This window comes from Stegastes partitus, unplaced genomic scaffold, assembly GCF_000690725.1.
Source record: "Stegastes partitus isolate 25-593 unplaced genomic scaffold, Stegastes_partitus-1.0.2 Scaffold482, whole genome shotgun sequence".
NCBI classification, from domain to species: Eukaryota; Metazoa; Chordata; class Actinopteri; family Pomacentridae; genus Stegastes; species Stegastes partitus.
In genome coordinates this window covers 35901-56709 of record NW_007578213.1, presented here as the reverse complement: position 1 = coordinate 56709, position 20809 = coordinate 35901, and the positions used below count along the sequence as shown (strand labels likewise).

The following is a 20809-nucleotide window of genomic DNA, read 5'->3' as shown; positions in this document are numbered from 1 at the left end:
GGTAACTTATCAACCAGTTGGCATAAAAAAAAATTGGTGTCAAATGCTTGATAACCCCATTTCACGCCAACGTACACCCTAAACACTCTCTCTCTCGACACTGTCTGCCCAGTAAAATCTGGGGCCTGCGTGTCATTTATGAGCTCCTGACAGAAACATATTTTCATTTATGCAGCCGTTCTCCAACATACAGAATTATGTAGATATGGATTGGACACTAGCCTATAGCCTGCAGATGGTATTTTAGCCTCGAACCTGATCTGTCCCCATTACCTCAAACCACCACCAGATTGGGAGATCATATATTTTAATGAGACGTATAATAGCTCTTTAACCCATATCATTAGGGGAATATATACCTACCGTTTGCTCTTTTGGCAGTTAAACGAAAGGACTGTTTCCCTAATTACGCGGTGTGTAGGACAGGTCACGGGTTGGGTGTGTACCTGTCTGTGTGTGTGTCTGTGTTCAGGAATTATATGACCATTAAATATTCAACCGCAGGCCCCCCTCCAGCCCCAGCTCCCCCTCCACCCACCCACCCTTCTTCCTCCTCCTCCTCGACCCAGCATCCATTAACGCCTCATCACCGTTTAACTAGCTCTGTTGTCAATCACCACAGGGCCTCGGCTGAAACAGAAAATGTCTGGATTTGGTTTCCTGCCTCACTTGTTCAACATATAGAAAAAAAAAGAGAGAGTGAAGGATACCTCAAGCCAAGGGCAATCAATATAAGTGAAATATCATTAAGGTTGAAGGTGCATGCACCATCATTTGTTAGAAATAATATTTCTCTTGTTACATATGATTGCATGCTCTGCCAAACAATTTGTCGGTCAGCTAAAATTTCAGCTCTGCACACGAGTGTTTGCGTGCAATGCCGGTGTGGGTGTGTGTGTGTGTCTGTAATAAATGATGTGGTCCCTTTTCTAATTGAAAATAATAACTAATCCACGGATAACAAGCTCTTGTATAATCCAAAGCCATATCCCTTCAGTTCTTGCCTATCTCGGCTGTAATAAAAGACAGGAAATGAGAGGCAAGTGAGAGTGGTGGCTTGGACATTGACGCTTAATGTAATCTGCCTTGAAATCAAATTATTTGACCTGGAAAGCCTAACAATACAAAACTCCTGCCAGGCTGCTGTTAAATATTTAGCACGTGCCTGTCATGAATACAAATGGTGCACAAATTAGAATCTACAGGCGCGTGACCCCCATATCACACCCCAGGAGCACGGGGGGCTGGCTCTGCTTTAAATGTTTTAATTACCGGGGCCATGGTGTGGCGTGCCACGCTACCTCAGCGAGCAGCATCACTTGAAGGACAAGCGGTGAAATTCATCTGCTGGTAAACACGAGTGATCTGGTGTCCATGATCTCATCACATTAACTAAAACATGAGGATTCAATAAGGAGAGTGTCTAAATTATACCAAGCTATAATTATAGTTCCCAGCATCCTCGCTCAGGGTGCACCGTTATACTTTTCTTAAGCTGTGTTCCTTCCACTGGCTATATGATCCACCGCGGGACTCGAGGGAGGCACTGTATTGCTCTTGTGCACTCTGCGCTGAAGGAAGATCTGTCTCAGTGATTTTGATGTAAGAAAATCTGGTTTGTATCGATTAGGTATTGATTAGTGGAGTTAGCCTCATCTCCTGTCGTTACTTCAGATAAATGGCCTTATTTGTTGTGTTATTATGTTCAACACAATCATGCCAGGAACAGTCAGAGGAATATTGAACCGACACTTCATTGGCTTCTATTTGTTCCAGGAATTAAAGGATCTTTTCTGCCAGTGTAGCACCGCATAGAACGTGGAAAATAGAGCACACTGACAATCAATTACACTTTCACTTTAAAGGTGTTCCTCAAACACGTTCTTACAGACACACATTCCACATTTATTTCTGATTTTCGTCCTGCCTAAATAATGATTGATTTAGAGATGAATAGTGCTACAGACTCAGTGTAGCCATCTCTCTTTTTATTTTCTTCTCTCTCCTCCCTATTCATTCAGGTTTGTGGTTCCCCCCACGTTGAAATGATTAGTTATGCAAGGCTTGTAAGCACTGAATCAGAGTTATGGTCCCCAGGGAAATAAATTTGGCAGAAAATCAGTGTGAGAAGATTTAATTATCACGAGGAGACCTTTTTTCCTTGCCTTGGCCCACTGAAGCCCAAACTCCTCTCCTCTCTCTCCCGTTGTATGCTCAGCTCCACACGCTGCAGCCAAAAAAGCCCTGGCGTGCAGCATGGACGCCAGCCCTCTCCTTGCCTTCCTTCTCCTCCCAATTTGTTTCATTGCATGGTGATAAGCCAAGCAATTACTGCTTTATTGATTTTTCATCACTGCAAATTTAAAGTTGATTTTTTTTCCCCCTACCTCTCGCTTCCCCTCTTTCCCCTCAGAGATGGTTCGGCAAGGTGATTAGGTGACCTCCTGTCCTAAGCGCTGCTGGTCCCACGAACGAGTGGAGGTGAATGCCGAATTCTGCTAACCCCATTTGACCCCTTGTTGTCCTGGGGTAATGGGATGCTGATGCTGCCCGCCGTGGCTGTCACTCCTGCAGCTATGGGGCCTATAGCTTAATAATTTCTATAAGGATATCTATGGAATGACATGTTTGACTCGATGGCAGCCGAGCTATCGCTGCACATAGGCTAGATTACACAGAAAATGACCACGCAAGCTTCCATCCTGTGTTCATTCAGGTCAAGTAGACAAATGATTGACAGCACCCTTTTACCCTCTGTGATTGGTAATCGTTTCTTGGGTCACCCTTATCAATTAACCTGCTGCCAGTAGACCAATGTACGTTCAGCAGCTTCGCATTGAGTCACCAGCTTGATGTATTTCCCAGATTTCCTGTCCATTCTATTTAGATTTGGGATAGTATCGGGCAAATTTGTTGAAAATTAAGATACTAAATGTGAGCATCAGTCTTGATTAAATTAATGTTTAGAGCCTGAAAATAAAACTTAGTTTGTAAGTGCCTTCACTTAATGTAACGCACATATTTTTAATCAAGTTTTTGCAAGCGATTTGTATAATTAATAGGTAGTCATTTTCCACAAATTGATTTTAAAAACCACCCATCTAACTAATTAATCAACGAGAGCGTTTCGGCCAAAGTATTAGAATTGGGTTTGAAGGCAGAGCAGTAGTTTGCCGCTCTAACTAAAAACATTCCCCGTATGCAAAAGTGGCTTCCACACACATGTATGTCTGGACATGATCACACACAGCAGTAGTGTAGTGCAGTCGAACCGGGTGGTCAGACTGCTGTGATTAGACACACCCGCAGACTGTTGCAGGTCAAAGTGCTGGCATCCTGGGTGGCTTTGGCCATGTGGTGGCCCCTGCAAAGGTTTGTCATTAGACATCAGAGGTCACTTAAGAGTGTGTGTGTTTTAGGGAGTTTGTAATATATGCTTCTGTGTGTGTGTCTCTCTCTCTCTCTATCTCTCTCTCTCTCTCTCTCGCTCTCTCGCTCGCTCTCTCTCTCTCTCTCTCTCTCTCTCTCTCTCTCTCTCTCTCTCTCAGTCGCGCCAGTGTGTGTGTGTATGTATTGGGGTGATCATCTTGTCAGCAAACAAAGCAATATAGCAAAGAGTAGCAAAAGTAATTTTACTGACTGGGGTTAATCATTTTAAAGTCACATATGACACACTGTACTGCATATGCGTTCAAACTGTGTGTGATCCATGTATCAAGACTGTCGAGAGCTGTTTTATTGCGTGCATTTCTGACGTAACCCCTAGTCACGCAGGACTAGTATTACCTGTGGACCTCCAGTAATTTGGAATAAATGCAGAGGTCATGTGTGATCTTCATACTGTGCAAATCTGCCGTGTCCATAATTTGTAAACCAAAAACTCCCCCACAAATGACTTAACATTTTTCGCCAATCTTTGCGGTCCTATGATAATATTAGTCCCATGTGAGTAGGCATCTCTGTGATTTGGGGGTTTTTTTGTGTGTGTGTTTTGTTTGTTTTATTTTTTCTCTCTCTGCACCTTTTTTCTGACGGCTGCGTTGGCAATTATAAATGAAAGTTTGGACAAATTTTGGGTGCACATTCCGGAGGCTTGTGTCGCTGCACAGCATGTATTTGCTGCCTTTTAACAGGCTCAGCAGTTATTATGTGGCAGCCTATTAACAGTAACATTACGGCTGGCGGTAATAATGTCACTATATTCAAGTTGAACACAGACTTTGCTTGTCCCATGCAAATGTGTGAAACCCAGGAGAAATCATTTCTAAATCAGGTAATACAAGTCCTGTGAGAATAGGGCTAAAGTGGGCATCTCTTTTACATCCATCACAAAGTTAAACTTATTGTGTTCTGAATAGATGATTAGAAGTGAGTGGCTAAGCAAGTTTTGTATCAATGAGCTGTTTTTTTTCATGTTGGAGCTCATCAGATTGCAGCAAACTTGGTTTCTTGGTTCAAATATGTGTTTGTTAAGTCACTCTTATATACAGTCAAGTACATGCCAGGCCCAACTTTCTGTCACAATTGCATCGACTGAATTATATTGGATTTAACCCGTTCAACATTGTTCATCATTAATGGCACAAGAAGATCATGTTGCTAATTTTTTATTCTTGGATATTCCTACTCCTACAACTCATATACTGACAAGCTTGCAGTGCTTCTGCTACCTGAACAGGTCCAGTGATCTAACCGGAAACAGAGATGTACTTGTGGAGGAATTAGTAGAATTGGTTGTAGTGTGTGTTGGATACGATGACAGTCAGAAAATGTGAGGGGAAGAGTCACCACACCAAACAGTCCACCATTAATACTTAGACATATTAACACATACAGAATCATGGCACTTGAGTGATAAATCCCTCACTCACGTACGAGGACAGCCAAGAGATTTCAAACATTTCAGGACTGACTGGACATTATAGTCACACCACTGTTCATGCATCTCATTCCTGTGAATCAGACAATAAAGGAGAATCATTTACAGTGAGGAGTTTTGGATTTACATGCAAATGATAACGTCACTTTTGTTTTGTTATTTTGCATGATTCCCTCCAATAAGGCAGAATAAAGGAGAGTAATGTATTACACAGTGCCAAGGTTATTAGTCTACAACTGAGGTCAGAAGAGGAGGAGGTGGGGGACATTTTCCTAATTAATTACTACTCAGACACACTCACACACACATACACACACAGGCATGACCTTTACTAATATAGTTTGTAGCAGACCACACAAACAGGGCTCTCTCTGCCTCCCTTTTCCTGTTTCACCAACACACACACACACAGACACACACACACCCTGTCAGCAGCCAGCGGAGTTAAAGGGAGAATCAATTACAACTCAACTAAGGGGAAAGAGTCGGTTGCTTGATGGCTACATGTCAAGAAGACTGTAGGTCACGAGCCGTGCGTGCCTGTTTGTGAGTTCATGTTCATGTATCAGAGTCCATTTCCAGGATTCTGATTACATCATTTTCATTTTAAAGACCTTGCTCCAATTAAGTAATTAGTTGCTTGGTGTTTCTCTAATTATAGAGTTGTTCATAAAAGAGCTGCTGACCAGCCTGGGATCGAAAAATGGAGTACGCTGCACTTTTTCCTGCACGCACACATTCAATGCACACATACGTGCAGCCTAGTTTAAAATCAAGTTAATGCAGTCAAATGCTTGTTATTTCTGGTAAGGGGCAGGGCGGCACTCTGTATTTCTAATCACACTAAAACAGCACTGTGCCTAATAAAGAACGCTTTGAGTCTCAAAGACAGATAGGCAATTATTATATCCCAGGTTACTGAAAAGTGAAGAGTCAAAAACATTTGAAATTAGTATAAGGTAAATGGTTTATAGTCTGCAGTTTGCTGTTTTACACATTTACAACTCCTGTCTCCTGTTAACTAGCCCAGTCCTTTACAAGGAGCAAGTACTTAAAAACACTTTCATCCTCACTTACTAAAAAGGACTGACTTCATAGGTGAAGTCTCACAAAAAGCAGCAAAAAGTTTAACGCTATAATAATGTGATGGAATATAGAAACACAAAATATAATATAAAATGTTAGGAATGCCACCAATCCCCCACTTTAAGGCTGTCAACAGAGAAAGTGGCTGTGATCTTGAAGATCTCACCACTCAGCCTGTGAAAGCTTCACTATTTAATGAGATTCTGTGATGCTGCCCAGACTCAGGACATCGGCTAACACTCATACTACTCTCTTTTCCTCCCTCCCTCACACACTCACACACACAGCGAAAGAAACACACCCACCTGGTTTTGGTTAGCCCTCTATATTTGTAGTTAGCACTGTGCAGTCAGGTCGGCAGGAAAAGTCAGCACTTAGCGAGGATTTTAGATAAATGCCTGACTTACATGCAAAAAACCCCACTATTTTCCCAAAAGGTAGACCCCTAATGCATTATTTACACACATGATAGCGGTAGGTACAATGTCAACAATAAATAAAGCATCTCTCACTTGTCATCCCTGATGAATATTGAAATAATAAATACTGAATGTTAAATTTTTTTGAGTTGCAATGTAGTGTGTTTTTTGAACAATCCCCCCCCCCCCCCCCCCCCCAAAAAAAAAAAAAAAAGACTCAAAGGTTATATCTGAGGTTTGCATGACACATACATGAGCAAACAAATAAAACACATGTTCTTTAGATAACTCAGTGTGGTTTTGATGACAGAGAAAACAATTACATGAACAATCATATCTTATAAATACACTCTGTGGCTTCAGATGTGTGTGGACTGTTGACGGATGCATGGATGGAGGGATTGACTGGGTTCAATGTGTTGTTCCTCCCCAAGATTTCAATATAGGAACAGACAAATGGAGGCTAAACACATGCATTTAATAGTAATAGCCAGATTATTGGGTATATGTGGGGTCAGCTGAGGAGAGGAAGTTGAGAGGATGGATGAGCAGAACAGGGTTGAATGACAGAAACGAGAGAGAGAGAGAGAGAGAGGTGGTGGTGAGCAGGAGGGGAATGAGTGGAGATGTGGAAGGAGATAGCCGAGCATGGCGCGTGGCTGCCATGTCATCCTGTCATTAGCAGGTTGTTTGGGTCTTTAATTCATCATTCAGACCTTTATTGACTGGAGAGTGGGAGATCACTATCAGCAGGAGACACTACAAAAGTGTGTGTGTGTGAGACACTCAGTCACCAGCTGCTCTTCATTTCCTGATGCCAAATAGATATCTCATAAGATCATATAAACATATCACATGGCATATCTGCTGAGGTCAAATAATGCTCGAGGCTGCGTTTTTGGCCATTTTATCCAAAGAATGTCTTCATGTGTGGTATACTAAGTTTCACCTGACTGTTACTATGAGTCAGGTTTTAGTAAGACAGCTGAGCATTAGTGATGTGTGACAGGCCCTTGATGACTGTGACAGGAGTTGACAGAACGGAAAACTCCGCAGAGACCAGTTGACACTGATAACAAGGTGAGCACCACAGGGGATCACTTTGCTTGTGTATGTATTGTGGTGGATGGTGCATTGTTGGGTTATAGAGACATGTGGCTTTTTTGAAAGGGGGTGTGTGGGTAATATATGAGTGACTGTGTGTGTGGTCTCATGGGAACGCACATTAGACTAGCTTAGCCACCTGCTCTGTCATTGAACATCTCGCTGCTCGCACTTACAAACACATAAATACATACGCGTACTCCTTGGGGACTGACTCTGGACATCTGGCTCAGCCTGTCAGAATTTTCCTTCGTTTTGTGTGACCTGTTGACCCCCGGCCGCCACAGGCATCAGGCGGGCATCAGCGTTGCGACGCTGCCATTGGTGGATCACTGCCTTACGTTCAAACCTGCAGATTCACACAGAGGAGAGGAAACGTGGTGGTTAATATTTGGATTGTTTACTTGCCTCCTTACTCATACCTCTTTTTTGTCTGCTCTCATTATCTTCATCTTCGCTCTTTCTTGCTCTGAATTACTCTCTTTCTTTCTCCCATACTCATTGAGGTCTCATTTTTCAATGCCTAAAGCTGCAGGGTATTAGTTATGCAAACATTGACATGCGGCTTTGCCCTGCTAGCTATCAATTGAAATCAGCAAATCGATGGGCCTAATAGCCGCTCATTAGCCACTTGATATATTTCCAGGGCTAACATCAGAACCTGTCAGCGGCCCCTAATCAATACTATCTAAAAGTATTACCCAACCAAGGCCCACGCCAGACAGCGTTTTAATAATAAAAGTTGTTTGTCTGGCTTTCTGTGTGCAAGTGGAGCGTTATGTCTGACTCTGTGGGTCAAACTTAAACTTCTCTGTCATTTCTAAAAAAAAACATATCTCATTAGCAGCAACATTCACACACACACCAAGCAGACACAATCTTCCTTTATTTGTTTGAATGACAGCATAGCAGTAATCCTCATCTGTGAAGCAAAATGTCTCGCAGAGAGTCATTTGGTGCTAATAATAAAATCTCATCAGTGAGATTTTAATAAATAACCCATTGTTTCATTTTTTTTGTTTCTGTTATTGTTTAGTCCAATTCCCAGTTATGCATTGGAGCAGCCTGTTGTTTGGTCCTGGAGAATCGTACAGTAAAGACTTTGATGCAGCCAGGATGCTGCTGCTGAGAACAGGGCCAGACCGGAGCCCCTCTATCGCCCCCAGCACACAGCCTTGCTAAGCTTAACTCAGCTGTTTGATGCCAAGCTCTGCGAGTGTGTGACTGTGTGCGTGCATGCATGCATGTGTGTGTTTACTCAGCTCAGGGGTTACATAAACAAGAGCAGCTAGCCTACAGGTAAGACCCACAGGAGACCAGCCAAGAGAGAGAGAGAGTGAGAGGCAGCGCCAGTCTCTTACCTTGGCATTCCCCAGGTGTTGTCGCCGTTGCTGGAGCTGGATATTTACTAATGAAGGGTGAACTGGAAAATGACTAAAGGAGATAGTAAACAAAGTTACCGTGCACACATACACTGAACGCACTCATACACGTGCGAGTGTGTTAATATAGTTAAGCTGGTGGAAGCCGGCGTCCGTGCATGTGTTTGTGTGCATCTTCATCCCCCCCCCACACACACACACACACACCATCAATGTATCTGGGCCTGCTGTAAAGAGATGGGGAGAATGTGGGCGGATGGGGGATTGGAGGCGGAGGCTGGCAGCAGGGCAGTTGGCCGCTGGTGCAGAGAGAGAAAGAGCGGGGAAGGGAGTCGGGGGGGAGGGGGGAGAGTGGAGAGGAGGGGGGGGTACAGCGGAGATAAATCATTAGAGAGCAGGTTATTGGAAATGCAGGGAGATAAAAGAGTGAAGAAGCCAGTAATTGCCTTAAAGATCAGACTACAAAGCATTACTTTGGATTTTACAAGGCCAGCCAGCAACAAAAGAGCAGTAATTTATGAGCTCAGTGTAAAAGAATAGCATAATTACATTAAAAATTAATGCTAATGAGGGCTAAAATGGGGAAGGTGGTTATTATGAAAGTTTGTATTCATCTTCCCTGGGTTGAATGATGGCTAGTGGCTTGATTAATGGCTTAATTTCTATCAATTAGCAGGCAAAAAAAATCTCCACTGAGACAGGCCTAAATTGAGCATTGAATTACACATCTTTACCACGGTGCAGGGAGAGAGGTAGGGGGGCAAAAGAGGGAAAGGCACTTTATTGAAACCTGGGAAACCACAAGATGTTCCTCTGCGAGAGCATGTACAGTACATGTACATGTGAAAGCCAGGCATGGGACGCAAAACTTAAATGTTTATCCTGATGTATACCAAGAAAAGAGGTTTGTGTCACGGTTAGGTTTTTAACAGTGATTTGGTGCTCTAAGAAACGGCTATTAAAAAATATACCGCTATAAAAATTAAATTTAAAACAAGTCTTTGGGAATTTGAATCTCTCTGACACTTTGAAAAATGTTATATTCTTTGATTAAACTGGCCAATTTAAAATGGGAGTCCCCTCGCTTTTTCTTTTTCTTTTCTTTTTTTTTTTTTTTCCAATACAGCAAGTCCCAGATGTATTTCTTGTACTCATTACACGACTCACACTACACCACCAGCCATAAATACGGGAGCACAGTTTGCCCTTTCTTTGCTATGGCCTATTCATTTTAATACATTAATTAAATGCCTTTAAGTTCTCTGTTTGCTATATAATTCCAAAACACTGTCAAAGATTTGCCTCAATTTGCAAAACCGCAATAAAACAAGCAGTTAGTTTTCCTTCTATTTATTTTTTTTCCCACAAAACAACAACAAGTGCTGCGGTAATTTAGCTGGCACGCTAGTGCAGTCAATTACTGGAATTAATCAGCAACAGCAATATATTCAGCTCGGCTGCTCTTGATTGACAAACTGTAGACCAAAGTCAAGTATACAAAGACAACACTGCCATAGCCCAAGGCCTCCGCTCACATATGAACATGTGTTGTTGCACAGCCCCCTCTTCTGGCAGGGAAGAGCAACTGCTGTCTGCCGCTCTCATCTTCAAGGCTGAAGGAGATGAGCTGAAATCTGTTTCCATTGGCTGGTTTGATTTTCTCTCCCCGTCTTCGGGTCTTAATCAATGAAGTGGACAAACAGCTATTTAGAGAGAACAATAGCCTATTGATTCTGAGCCACTCATCAGCACCGCTGTCTATCTAACTAATTTCAGTAATGAGATGGCAAGTGAGTTTTCTGACTCCCTCTTTTATACAAGAGCACGCACACACACACACACATGTGTGTGGATGTAATCATGCAAGGACACAAACGCACATTGACATACATTGCCTAGTCACTATCTATTATTCAAATCTGTAGATACAAGACAAAAACTTTATTGACTGAGTTTGATTCCATTTCCTGGTTCACAGTAATGGTTGTAATACACTTTAGCTTCCAGACACAAATGTCACAGAGATTTAAAAAAAACAAAAAAAAAAAACAACCTAATTTAAAGCTGTGCATTTAATTGTGTCAACTTTTGTTCCTTCTCCTTTCTGTCTCTGCGTCTGTTTCCTCTCTCTCAGCTTTCACTTTATCCTCCTCTCATCACTGACAGAATAGCGTTCCTAATGCGGTGACAATTGAGTCGACCTGTTAAATTAATTTGCCAGATAATGTGTCAATATTAAATATCAACTTTGACCTCTCCGAGCTGCAGAGTGCGCTCACCCAGCTAGAGTATTGATTTTTGTCTGCCTCTGAGCTTGCTAGGCCTGCACTCAAAGTCCATTATTTTTGATTTTCTCATGAAATACATATCTTTGCCCGCTGACATCTGACAAACAGCATATGGAAGTCATTTTATCTACCAATAATGTGTTTGTCAAAAAGTCTGAGGTCTTAATGGATTCCTGCAGCGCACACGGACAGCCCAGCAACAGACGGCCCTGCCAGGGAGATGCTAGCAGATATGCGTGGGTGTGTGTGTTTGTGCGGATGCATGTCAGTGTGACAGTTTGTGTGGTAATTGTTTATATAGGGCATGCGTGCTCAAAGGACAGCAGAGAAGGGGTAATTGAAAAAGTGAATTAATTGTGCTGAATTAATTGTGGGCCAGTCACGCAGGCGTTAGTTTTCATTCAAACGCACACACATGCAGCCGTGCAGCCGAGCAGTGGTGATAGTGGTGTGAAGGACAGGCCACAGTCTCCAGGAGGATATTAGGACAGTGTTCAGACTTCATCTAGCAGCCCAGTCAAGGTAATGACTATTTTTGGAGCCACTGTGCAATGCGTCTCTGCTCACATCTTCCCGCACTGGATGACAAGCTGATAGTCTGTCATATAGGAAGGCTTAATTCCACTTGTCACTCAGTTGTCCCATTCTGCACTGCATTAAAATCAAAACCGACTTTGTTTGAGTGCTATTATGAACTGTAATAGGGTGTGTGCTTATGTGTGTGTGTGTGTGTGCGAGATAGCATGTGACGCTTTGCTGTGAAAGCTGGAACAAATATTCATTTATTCATTAAACACCGGGGCCATGAAGATCTGTTGTGACACCTTTTCTGTAGCTGCTAATGGATTGAATTAATTCCTGCTATTAGCTCCAATTGCACGCTGTGTGTTGGTGTGTGCTCGTGCGTGTGTGTGTGTGTGCGTGTGGTATCTGTAAGTATACTGCTGCATGTACAGAGATTTATGCGAGCCATGAGTGCGAGTATGTAAGTTTGCGAACACGTGTACATGTGGGAGTACTTGTATCCCAATTCTTGTATCCCATTCCCTGCGTATGTGTGTGTGTGCGAGAGTGTGTGTGTTCCCATTTGTGTACTTGTTTTCATGACACAGCCTACATCAGTGCGGCAGAGAAACATGGATGTCTGCTGGATTGACAGATAGAGAGATGGGAGAGTGCAGGAGAGGACGGATGGATGGGGGAGAGAGGGATGAATATTGACTGATCAGTAGAAAGATTGACAGCCAGAGAATAATAGGAGCATTCAGACTCTGTCTTTTTTTTTTTTCCTGTCGCTAACTTTCCTGGCACACCTATTTTTGCCCTCCCACGCTACAAAGACTGCTCTTGAATTCTTGAAATGATTTATTATCTGATATGCAGAATCCTGATGTGTTTATATCCAAGAGTAATTTATTGGAAACCCTTTGTGTCCCTTTTTGTTTGATTGGACAAGCCAAAGCAAAATACTTTCTGATACATGAAAACTGTATGAAACCTAATCACATTTACTCTCCGTAATGAAATTCCATTGCAGTGAGTTTGTGTTCATATTTTGATTATTTTAGAATGCATTATCTGAGTGTAATTCACTGTCTGGCTATTATCTTGTTAGTATTTTTTTCCCTTTGCCTTTTGTAGGGACTCTATGCCCTTGGCAAAGCAAGAGTCCTTTTTCATAGAGGCCAAGATTAAAATAGGGGAATGTCAGATATTTCATATCGTATGTGTCAAAGGGCATTACACAGAGAGATGGCCCAATCCAAATGAAATCTGGTGCCTTTCAGAACATGACAAGGGACGGCTGACACTGCGTGTGTCTGTGTACATGTGTGTCTGTTTCTGGATACGTGTGTGCACATGTGCATGCCTTTGTTCACGGCTTCCTTCTGTGTAACATGTGTTTCAGAGGGAACTTCTCTGGAGGAGCAAGTGCGAAGGATAAAGGACATCGAGGCCATTGAGAGTGATTCCTTTGTTCCTCAGGCTTTCAAATCATCCAGGGATGATATAAAGGTGCGTTCTGTCTCTCTTTTTCTCCCTGCCCCTCAGTCTCTCCAGCTTTTCACTCCGTCTCTTATTGAATTTCCCTCTCTGTAATGCTGTGCCGTCTGTCCAGAGACAGCCCAGACCAAATCAAACATTCCCATTCAGTGCCGTTTGTTCCGACCTGAGACGGTTTCATCAGACGCTCCACTGTTCGCCGCCTCCAAAGCGGCAGCACCCACACAAAAGCCACAGCAGGCAACAGCCGTCCTCTGTCTCCCTGTCTGTCTCTTTCTCCCCCCTCTGGTTGTGCAGATGCAGACAAAACACAGAAGTCATTATTGAAATGTTCCTGTCTCTGAAGGAGCAGGAATTCGATTTGTTGGGGCTCATGGCTGTTTTGAAAAAAATAGTCGACAACATGTGACAGCAAACCTACACGGACTTGTGGGACACATCTTGGTGGGTCTGACACAGGTCAAGACCCATGAGGTAGCAATTTGCACTGGACTAAACTAGTCTGACCCGCGCTGGAGAGACAGCATAGATTGCACATGCAGAACATACTCTGAGTGTTATGCGCCTTTCACATACTAAGCCACCAAAGTTACCAGGATCTGCAAGGTTTGATGATTTTCTGTTTGGTCTCCTGTAGCAGAAAAAAATATACAGTACAACAGTAATATACAGCTTGTGTATTAAGCCAAAGATGCATATTATGTGAAGTACAGAAAGGGGGTGCATTTTTGCTGTATTTAAGTATTTTAATGAGCTGCTTTTTTAAGAACAGAAGTGTTTGAATGAAATACAAATTCAGCTTTACACAGTTTTTTTTAACAGCTCCTTGTTGGTTTTCAGATCAATCTTTTGAGTATTGTTCTCATCATTAGTCAAATATTACTTAAGAGATACAGAAAATTCATCCTAAGTTGGGAAGATTTCATAGTCTTCCACAGTCTTTTAGCGATTTCACTTATTTGGCTGCAATGAAAAGAATATTTTCTAAATGTGCTGTACATTTAAACATTGTGTGTCCACCCTATAACGCATCTTTGTGATTAATTAAACCCTTTAAAAGAATGTTTTTCCTGTAACTGAAATGCATTTCAACATTATTTAGTTACCACTCAAGAATATATGCCCAGAAAGTTTATTTGGCTTTAGCATTTATAATCATTGAGCTATGAGATGCGACCGTTAATAATTTTTAATCAGCTGTTAATGAGGAGAGCTTCGGTGAAATCTTTAACATCTGCTACAGACGCTCTTCAAATTTTTCTCCAATTTTTTTTTTTATCCCCTTTCAAGCAAGCTGCACTCATTAGAAATGTATATTCAGCATATTGCTCCCTAGAAATGTAATGGCGAGTTATACTATCTGATATCTGGCACATCACCATGCTTATTAGTCAGTGTGTTTCATATCTCGCTCACTTTTTGTATCCTGCCAAATGAATTTTAAATAGATTTTTCCAACTGGGTAAACATTTGCTCTGGGGCTGGTATTAAGAGTGTTTGAAACATGAATGGACTTGGCAAAGTATTCATTTTGATATTTCTTCTTAATCAAGCACAACAAGGAGAACAGGCCATCCGTTCAAATATGGGGCTTATTATAGCTTTAAGTAACACCCCAAGGATTGGAGGAAGAGTCATTCTAAAAATCACGTTTCCTTCTATCAGCTTGGACTCTACAGATGGCAACATGAGGGCGACAGAGAGGCCTCGTTCCTATTCTATGTCGATTAAATGAAAGCGCTTTGGCTGTAAATGCAACAGTATGTACATGATGTTGCTATTCAAGTGACAAAGCTGACCTGTCACAAAGCTGTGTTTGAATATTTTATTATTTACAAGTTTTAGCTTCCCTGCCTTCGCCCTAAGTCAGCTGGGATAGGCTCCAGCCCCCCTGCAACCCTAGTGAGGATTAAGCGGTGTATAGATAATGGATGGATGGATGGAAGTTTTAGCTTAGATAATCACCAGCATATAAGAGACCTGATACACTTGTGTGTGTTTCAGCCTATTTAAAGCCGAGCCTTTCGCACTGTAGTTATAGGTGAGATTCGCTTACACAAAATATAAGATGGTTGCCATCAGGGGAGAATATACGTATTTATCTATATCTCACTGCCTCATTACATTCACAGACAGATGAATCAAGGAAGATAATGAGATTAACACTCAGGATACAAGCTGATGTTTATCGGTACTCTGCGCTCTGCTGGTTTACTGTATATTCCAGTCTTTTTCTGCCATCATCTGGACAAGTTTCAAACTGCATTTCACAATTCACAATTCTATACTGTGTAATTGCACACCACATGCAATATATTCCAGTATATTTCTTTTTGTTGTTCAGTGTTTGGAGTTAATGTACACAAATTTTTTAAAAAATAAAATAAATGTTTTGCATCAACAAGAAATTATGTATATGTGCTGAAAGTCATGCACCAAATTGCAAGGCAAGATTCATTCTCCTAGATCAGGGATCTCCAACTCCGGTCCTCGTGAGCTACTGTGCTGCAGGTTTTAGATGTTTCTGTACTGCAACACACCTGACACCTGACAAATTAATGGTTCATTAACAGACTAGTGTAGAACTTGACAACAAGCTGTTGGAGATCCATCAATTTAAGTCAGGTGTGTTGCAGCACGGAAACATCTAAAACCAACAGGACAGTAGCTCACGAGGACTGGAGTTGGAGATCCCTGTCTTAGAACTTCCTTTTTCCAGTTTATTCATGTTTTTAAGCTGTAAATTGTGCCTCCATTTCCTTTAGCACTGAGGCTTTTATTTATCAGCAGGACACTCAAAATCAAGAGTTTTTTGTATGCATACTGGCTGCTTGCATATAATTAAGTCACTTTATAGTCAGAGCACACTACTTACCGAAAACCATTAAGTTATTATGCAGTCTGAAATTGGGATATGGAAATATTTATATGCACATGTCATTTCTGTGGTAGTTTATGGGCACCACATGGTTTTAAGTTAATAATGCTGTATTTAATATGAATTTATATTTAATATATATTATATTCCATCATTGCTCTGTGTCTGTTTTGGTAAACTCAACTATATTTCAGTATTGTAATGTACTTTTTTTAAAAATTTGAGCTTTGTGTTTGTCTGTGAATGCAGACTGAGCCAGTCGAGGTGAAGCAGGAGTCAGAGAGGCCGTATCCTCAGGACGTCACTCTTCCTGTGTCCATAATCTACAATGACAGCGACACACTTGCCCATCCCAATGTAAGTTCCCAGTCAAATTCTTTCTCAGTTAGCTTTCTGCTGTCATAAAGCTCCATAGCACGGACTTTTTTTTTCTTCTTTTTTTTTTTTAAACATTGTATATATTATAATCCTCAGGCACAGTCGGAGCTGATCTGGCTTCTTGTCATTTTATTTACCATCCTGTTTTTGTGGTGTCTGAGTTTATTGATTGATGGACAAACTTTGTAAACTTTTTCTAGGAAAAAAAAAAAAAAAAAAAAGCTACTGCTGCTCCTAACTCCAACCACTATTTACAGCGTTTTCACATATTCTGATACAGTGCTTCATATCACATAGGAAACCGCAGTCTAGCAGTTTATAGCCTCCTAACATCACTTCCTCCTCCGACTGCAGACCAATGATGAAAAACGAGAAGGAAAACTTTAAACTCCAATAATGCTCCCAGGGGCTTCCCAGTCATCTGTCTCCACTGGGGGAAACTAAGTTATGGCCTGACGTATGCAGATAACCCCCTCACATAGACACTCAACGCCCCCCAGCTCAATGCACACACATACACACCCTCAGACAGGCTGATGTATGGTAGCAATATGCCTCAGGCGGGCCCCGGCCCCAGCTTCAGCTCCAGCTCCACTTCCAATTAGAACAGATGAGTCCCATTAGCCCGGCTCAGATACTGTCATCCCACACACACAGCCTCATTAGCACCGTGACACCGGCGCAGGGCCGACAGACAAGAACTCACTGGTGTTGAATCTAACACACAGATAAGATGCTGTGCAGCTGAAAGCAGCGTAGGTTAGGAATGAAGGATTGACATGCCCGGGGTTGCTCTACAATCTGCATAATAATAGACACATATCATCACATAGATGTAGAGTATGTACACGTAGCCAGCGTGTCAACATTATCTCTCACCCTCACACAAACACACGTAGTGAATACAGAAATAATCTTCCAATTTTCCCCCTATGTCTCAGCGCCGTGCTTCTCAGTCACATAGTCATTATGTTACTTCCTAATAAACAGATGCCTTCATTCATCAGACACGTGGAGCAGCAGTTTTATAGCCTTTTTACAATCAATATCATTACTGCCAGTGATGTACTGTGTTGAAGTCACATGTGTAGGCCTTTTTCTATCACCAGGCTTAGCAAGGCCCACCAAGCACGAGATGAGGGTTTTTTTTATGTGCATTTGTAGCTGAGTAGGCAGGAAAACACTGATAAGACATGTGAGATACCGGCAGCCTTCACTCTAGTAATATAGCATCATCACTGTGCTGGTGTCTACACTGGGGTCACATGGGTGTCAATGGGCAGTACTGACAACCCGGTGCCATGATCATGAACTTACAAGGAAACACAGCTCATTTATTTCTGTCACATTGGAGGTGTGAGAGGTTTGAAAGGTAGGAGTGAGCAGCTGTAACACTACAGTTCCAATTACTGACACCAGAAGTTGGTAATGACTTAAGTGTCAGAGCAGACCGTGGAATACTGCTCACGCTGCTCGGAGGAAATTCAAAAGACAGTAGAAATGTGTTTGGATGACGAGCGGATTTCACTGGTGTTGCTCAAGATCCTCTTTTTTAGGTGCGCATAGTTTCACAAATTAGCTTCAAGTCTAATCATCGGTGTATATTCTGTATATATCTGTAATTATATATCTGTTTATTAATTTAAAAAAGCCAGTATTATGTTCATTTGCTTTCAGAGGGCTTTACAGACATTTGAACAACTACCTTCCAACTAGTTTAAACCTGCAAAGATGAGTCAGAACAGTTGTTTGGTAAATATTTTGATATTTGATGGATTCATTTTGCAAGCAAATATGCAAAAGATTTGGTGATTTCAGGTTTTCAAATGTAAGAGTTGGCAGCGTTTCTAAACATGACAATAAACTCCATATGTCTGGATTCCTTAGACTGAAATCAAACAAAACAAGACCTTTCATATGGAAGTTATTGTGGGCGTTTTTTGACTGTTTTCCAATGTTTTAAAAACCAAACAAGTGGTTGTCTAAGATTTTAGTATCTTTACATACAAGAAATGCAGTTTTTGTACTCTGATATTTCTGCCTATTCAAATCTGTTTTAATGTTTGTCTGTAACAAAATAGAGCATCAGTGGTTCCAGTGTTGAATACAGCTAAACTGCATGGCCACTTAGTCCTGTGGTCTTTCTTCATACCTGTGCCTTTGTCTTCCTGCTTACTTTCATACCCTCTATGCATGTCCTGTAGTTGTTTATGGACAAGGAGAAGGCCGAGGAGCTGTGGTTAAACAGACTGGTCTCGCTGCGACAGGAGAGGCTCATGGGAAGTCCCGTGACCTGAAGGCTGCCAGAAACCCAGAAGGTCTCACCCTTCCCAGGATAGTTTCAGTCCACATCTATGCCTCATTCACTCTTTCAAGTTTGATTTTATTGTGTCTCAATCCCTGTCACGTTCTGTCTGGTTTTAGGACATTACTGCATTTCTTATTTGCCCACTAATTTGTCTTAACTGTTATACAGACTTGTGAGAACTTTAGTAAATGAAGAATTTTTGGTCTTGATGTGCTGTTTTTTATTAAAATAAAGAAGTGAATGAATTAAACATTTTGCTTTTCTTTATTTGTCGTCATATATTTTTAATGAAGGGAAATCTTGGATTCAGACAGGCTGGTCTGATACCATACAGATAGCGTAGATTTTTTTTATTTTATTTTTGTGTGGGTGAATTATGGTGATAAACCGATAAGTGAGCCTGACAGAAAATGCTCCTTTCTCTTCACCCAAACCTTGTGACATTTGTTGCATCTAGACAGCAGCAGTACCTTATATGGTGCACTGCAGACCAAAGAGATAAGAGACAGCCCTATCTTCTCTGTCTTTGCAATCCTTCTATCCAGTTTTATTTAAGAATCGATCAAACATCATCGCATCTGCCTTGAACTTTGCTCTCCTTTAAAATATACAATAGGGGTCAATATAATTTGACCCCTAAAGTGTGTCGGTCACTTTACTGCTATGACTTAGGTCCACATGTCCCCTTATAAGCGAAGGTCACTGCAAAACAGTACAGTCCTGGTGGGAGTAGTGTCTTCCAGGATGGCAACGCCCCCATCATTTGAGCACAAGGGGTCACCGAATGATTTGATGAATGTCTGTGGAAGTTTCTCAGTCATCCAGGTCATGGTAATCCCAGGAGCTTCAGTAGTTGCCAACTGGACTTCTCCTTTTGGTACTTGAAGACATTTGGGCATTTACCCAGGAGGCTTCTTCAGTTCTAACCGACTGGGGGGATTCCCAGATATATATTGTCACCACCAACTCTCATGGTTAATGTCCCACTAATGACCCAAGACTCGCATGCCTCGAGGTGTAAATGATTGGTGGAACTGCCAGGTCAGGGATGACTCAGGGTGTTAATGGTAGTAAAACTCTGGGGAGAGATCTCAAGACTGCCTTATAAGTACCTGAAAAATGGTGTGATAGACTCCCTCATCTGTTCGGACAAGGCTGTTCCATTTTTACCTCGATTGCCACTGTTCTCTCTGTCCAGAATGTGAACATTGCTGTTCTCAAAGATATATTCTTATCCCATAGATGTAAATAGACAGCCATCACAGTCATAAGATCGTAGCCTAATTGAACAACTATGGAAGATTTTGGACGGTAATGTTTAACAGCGCTCTCTATCCTTTGGAAGACTGGTGTTCATCCCTCCAGTAGAGTTGGAGAATCAATGCCAAGGAGCACTGAAGCTGTTCTCGCAGCATATGGTGGTCCAACATCTTGCTTTACGTTGCCACCCATCTGTACATACTACATAGCAACTGATGTTTGTTTAGTCTATGTTGTAACCCTGTTTGAGCAGAGATTCGAGGCAGTGTACTGTAGACTCATGCCTATTTGTGGAACTGCCAGATGGTAAATCTATACTCAGTCTGGGACACAGTGTGTCACTCTTCAAATAGGTGGTGTTGTAATGAAATAATAAATAAGAATGTACAAATGATTTGAGAAGGCACACATTTAACTTGACTGTGTGAGTGAAATGTGTGAGGTTTCCCTGCTGGCATATCCTAAATGTCTCTGCACCCTACAGTTCCTAAAGGCAAGAATCTCTTCAGCAGCCAGTCTAGAAATTCTACCCTGGAGAGTTCCCTCATCTAACTTCTCCCTGTCCTCATAATAATAATTGATATGTCTGCTGTTTTTAATCAATACAACTAGAATTATGGAGGTTACATAGCCCCTGTGTGGGTACGACTATTTTTCTGGTGACATGCAGAAGTCAGACAAGTAAATTTACAAGAAATTTCTAGAGTGCCGTTGCCATGGCAGCCAGCCACAACACGCAGCGCGCGGAGAGACGCCGTTCAAAGCTGCGAATAACCAGCCAATCAGAGGGCAGCGTTCTGGCCACGTGTCCGGTGTCACAGCG

The 20809-nt window shown here is 41.9% G+C and overlaps 1 protein-coding gene across 1 annotated transcript in view; it reads left to right on the top strand.

Moving 5' to 3' along the window:
• The window catches only part of rsrc1 (arginine/serine-rich coiled-coil 1), a 118458-nt gene extending 99482 nt beyond the window's left edge, over window positions 1-18976 (top strand). The window contains exons 8-10 of the mRNA XM_008287001.1: window positions 13068-13174; window positions 16290-16397; window positions 18623-18976. Coding sequence (XP_008285223.1) covers window positions 13068-13174; window positions 16290-16397; window positions 18623-18715 — 308 coding nt within the window. The 3' untranslated portion in view covers window positions 18716-18976. The remainder of the gene's footprint in view (window positions 1-13067; window positions 13175-16289; window positions 16398-18622) is intronic.
• Window positions 18977-20809: the final 1833 nt, after the last annotated feature.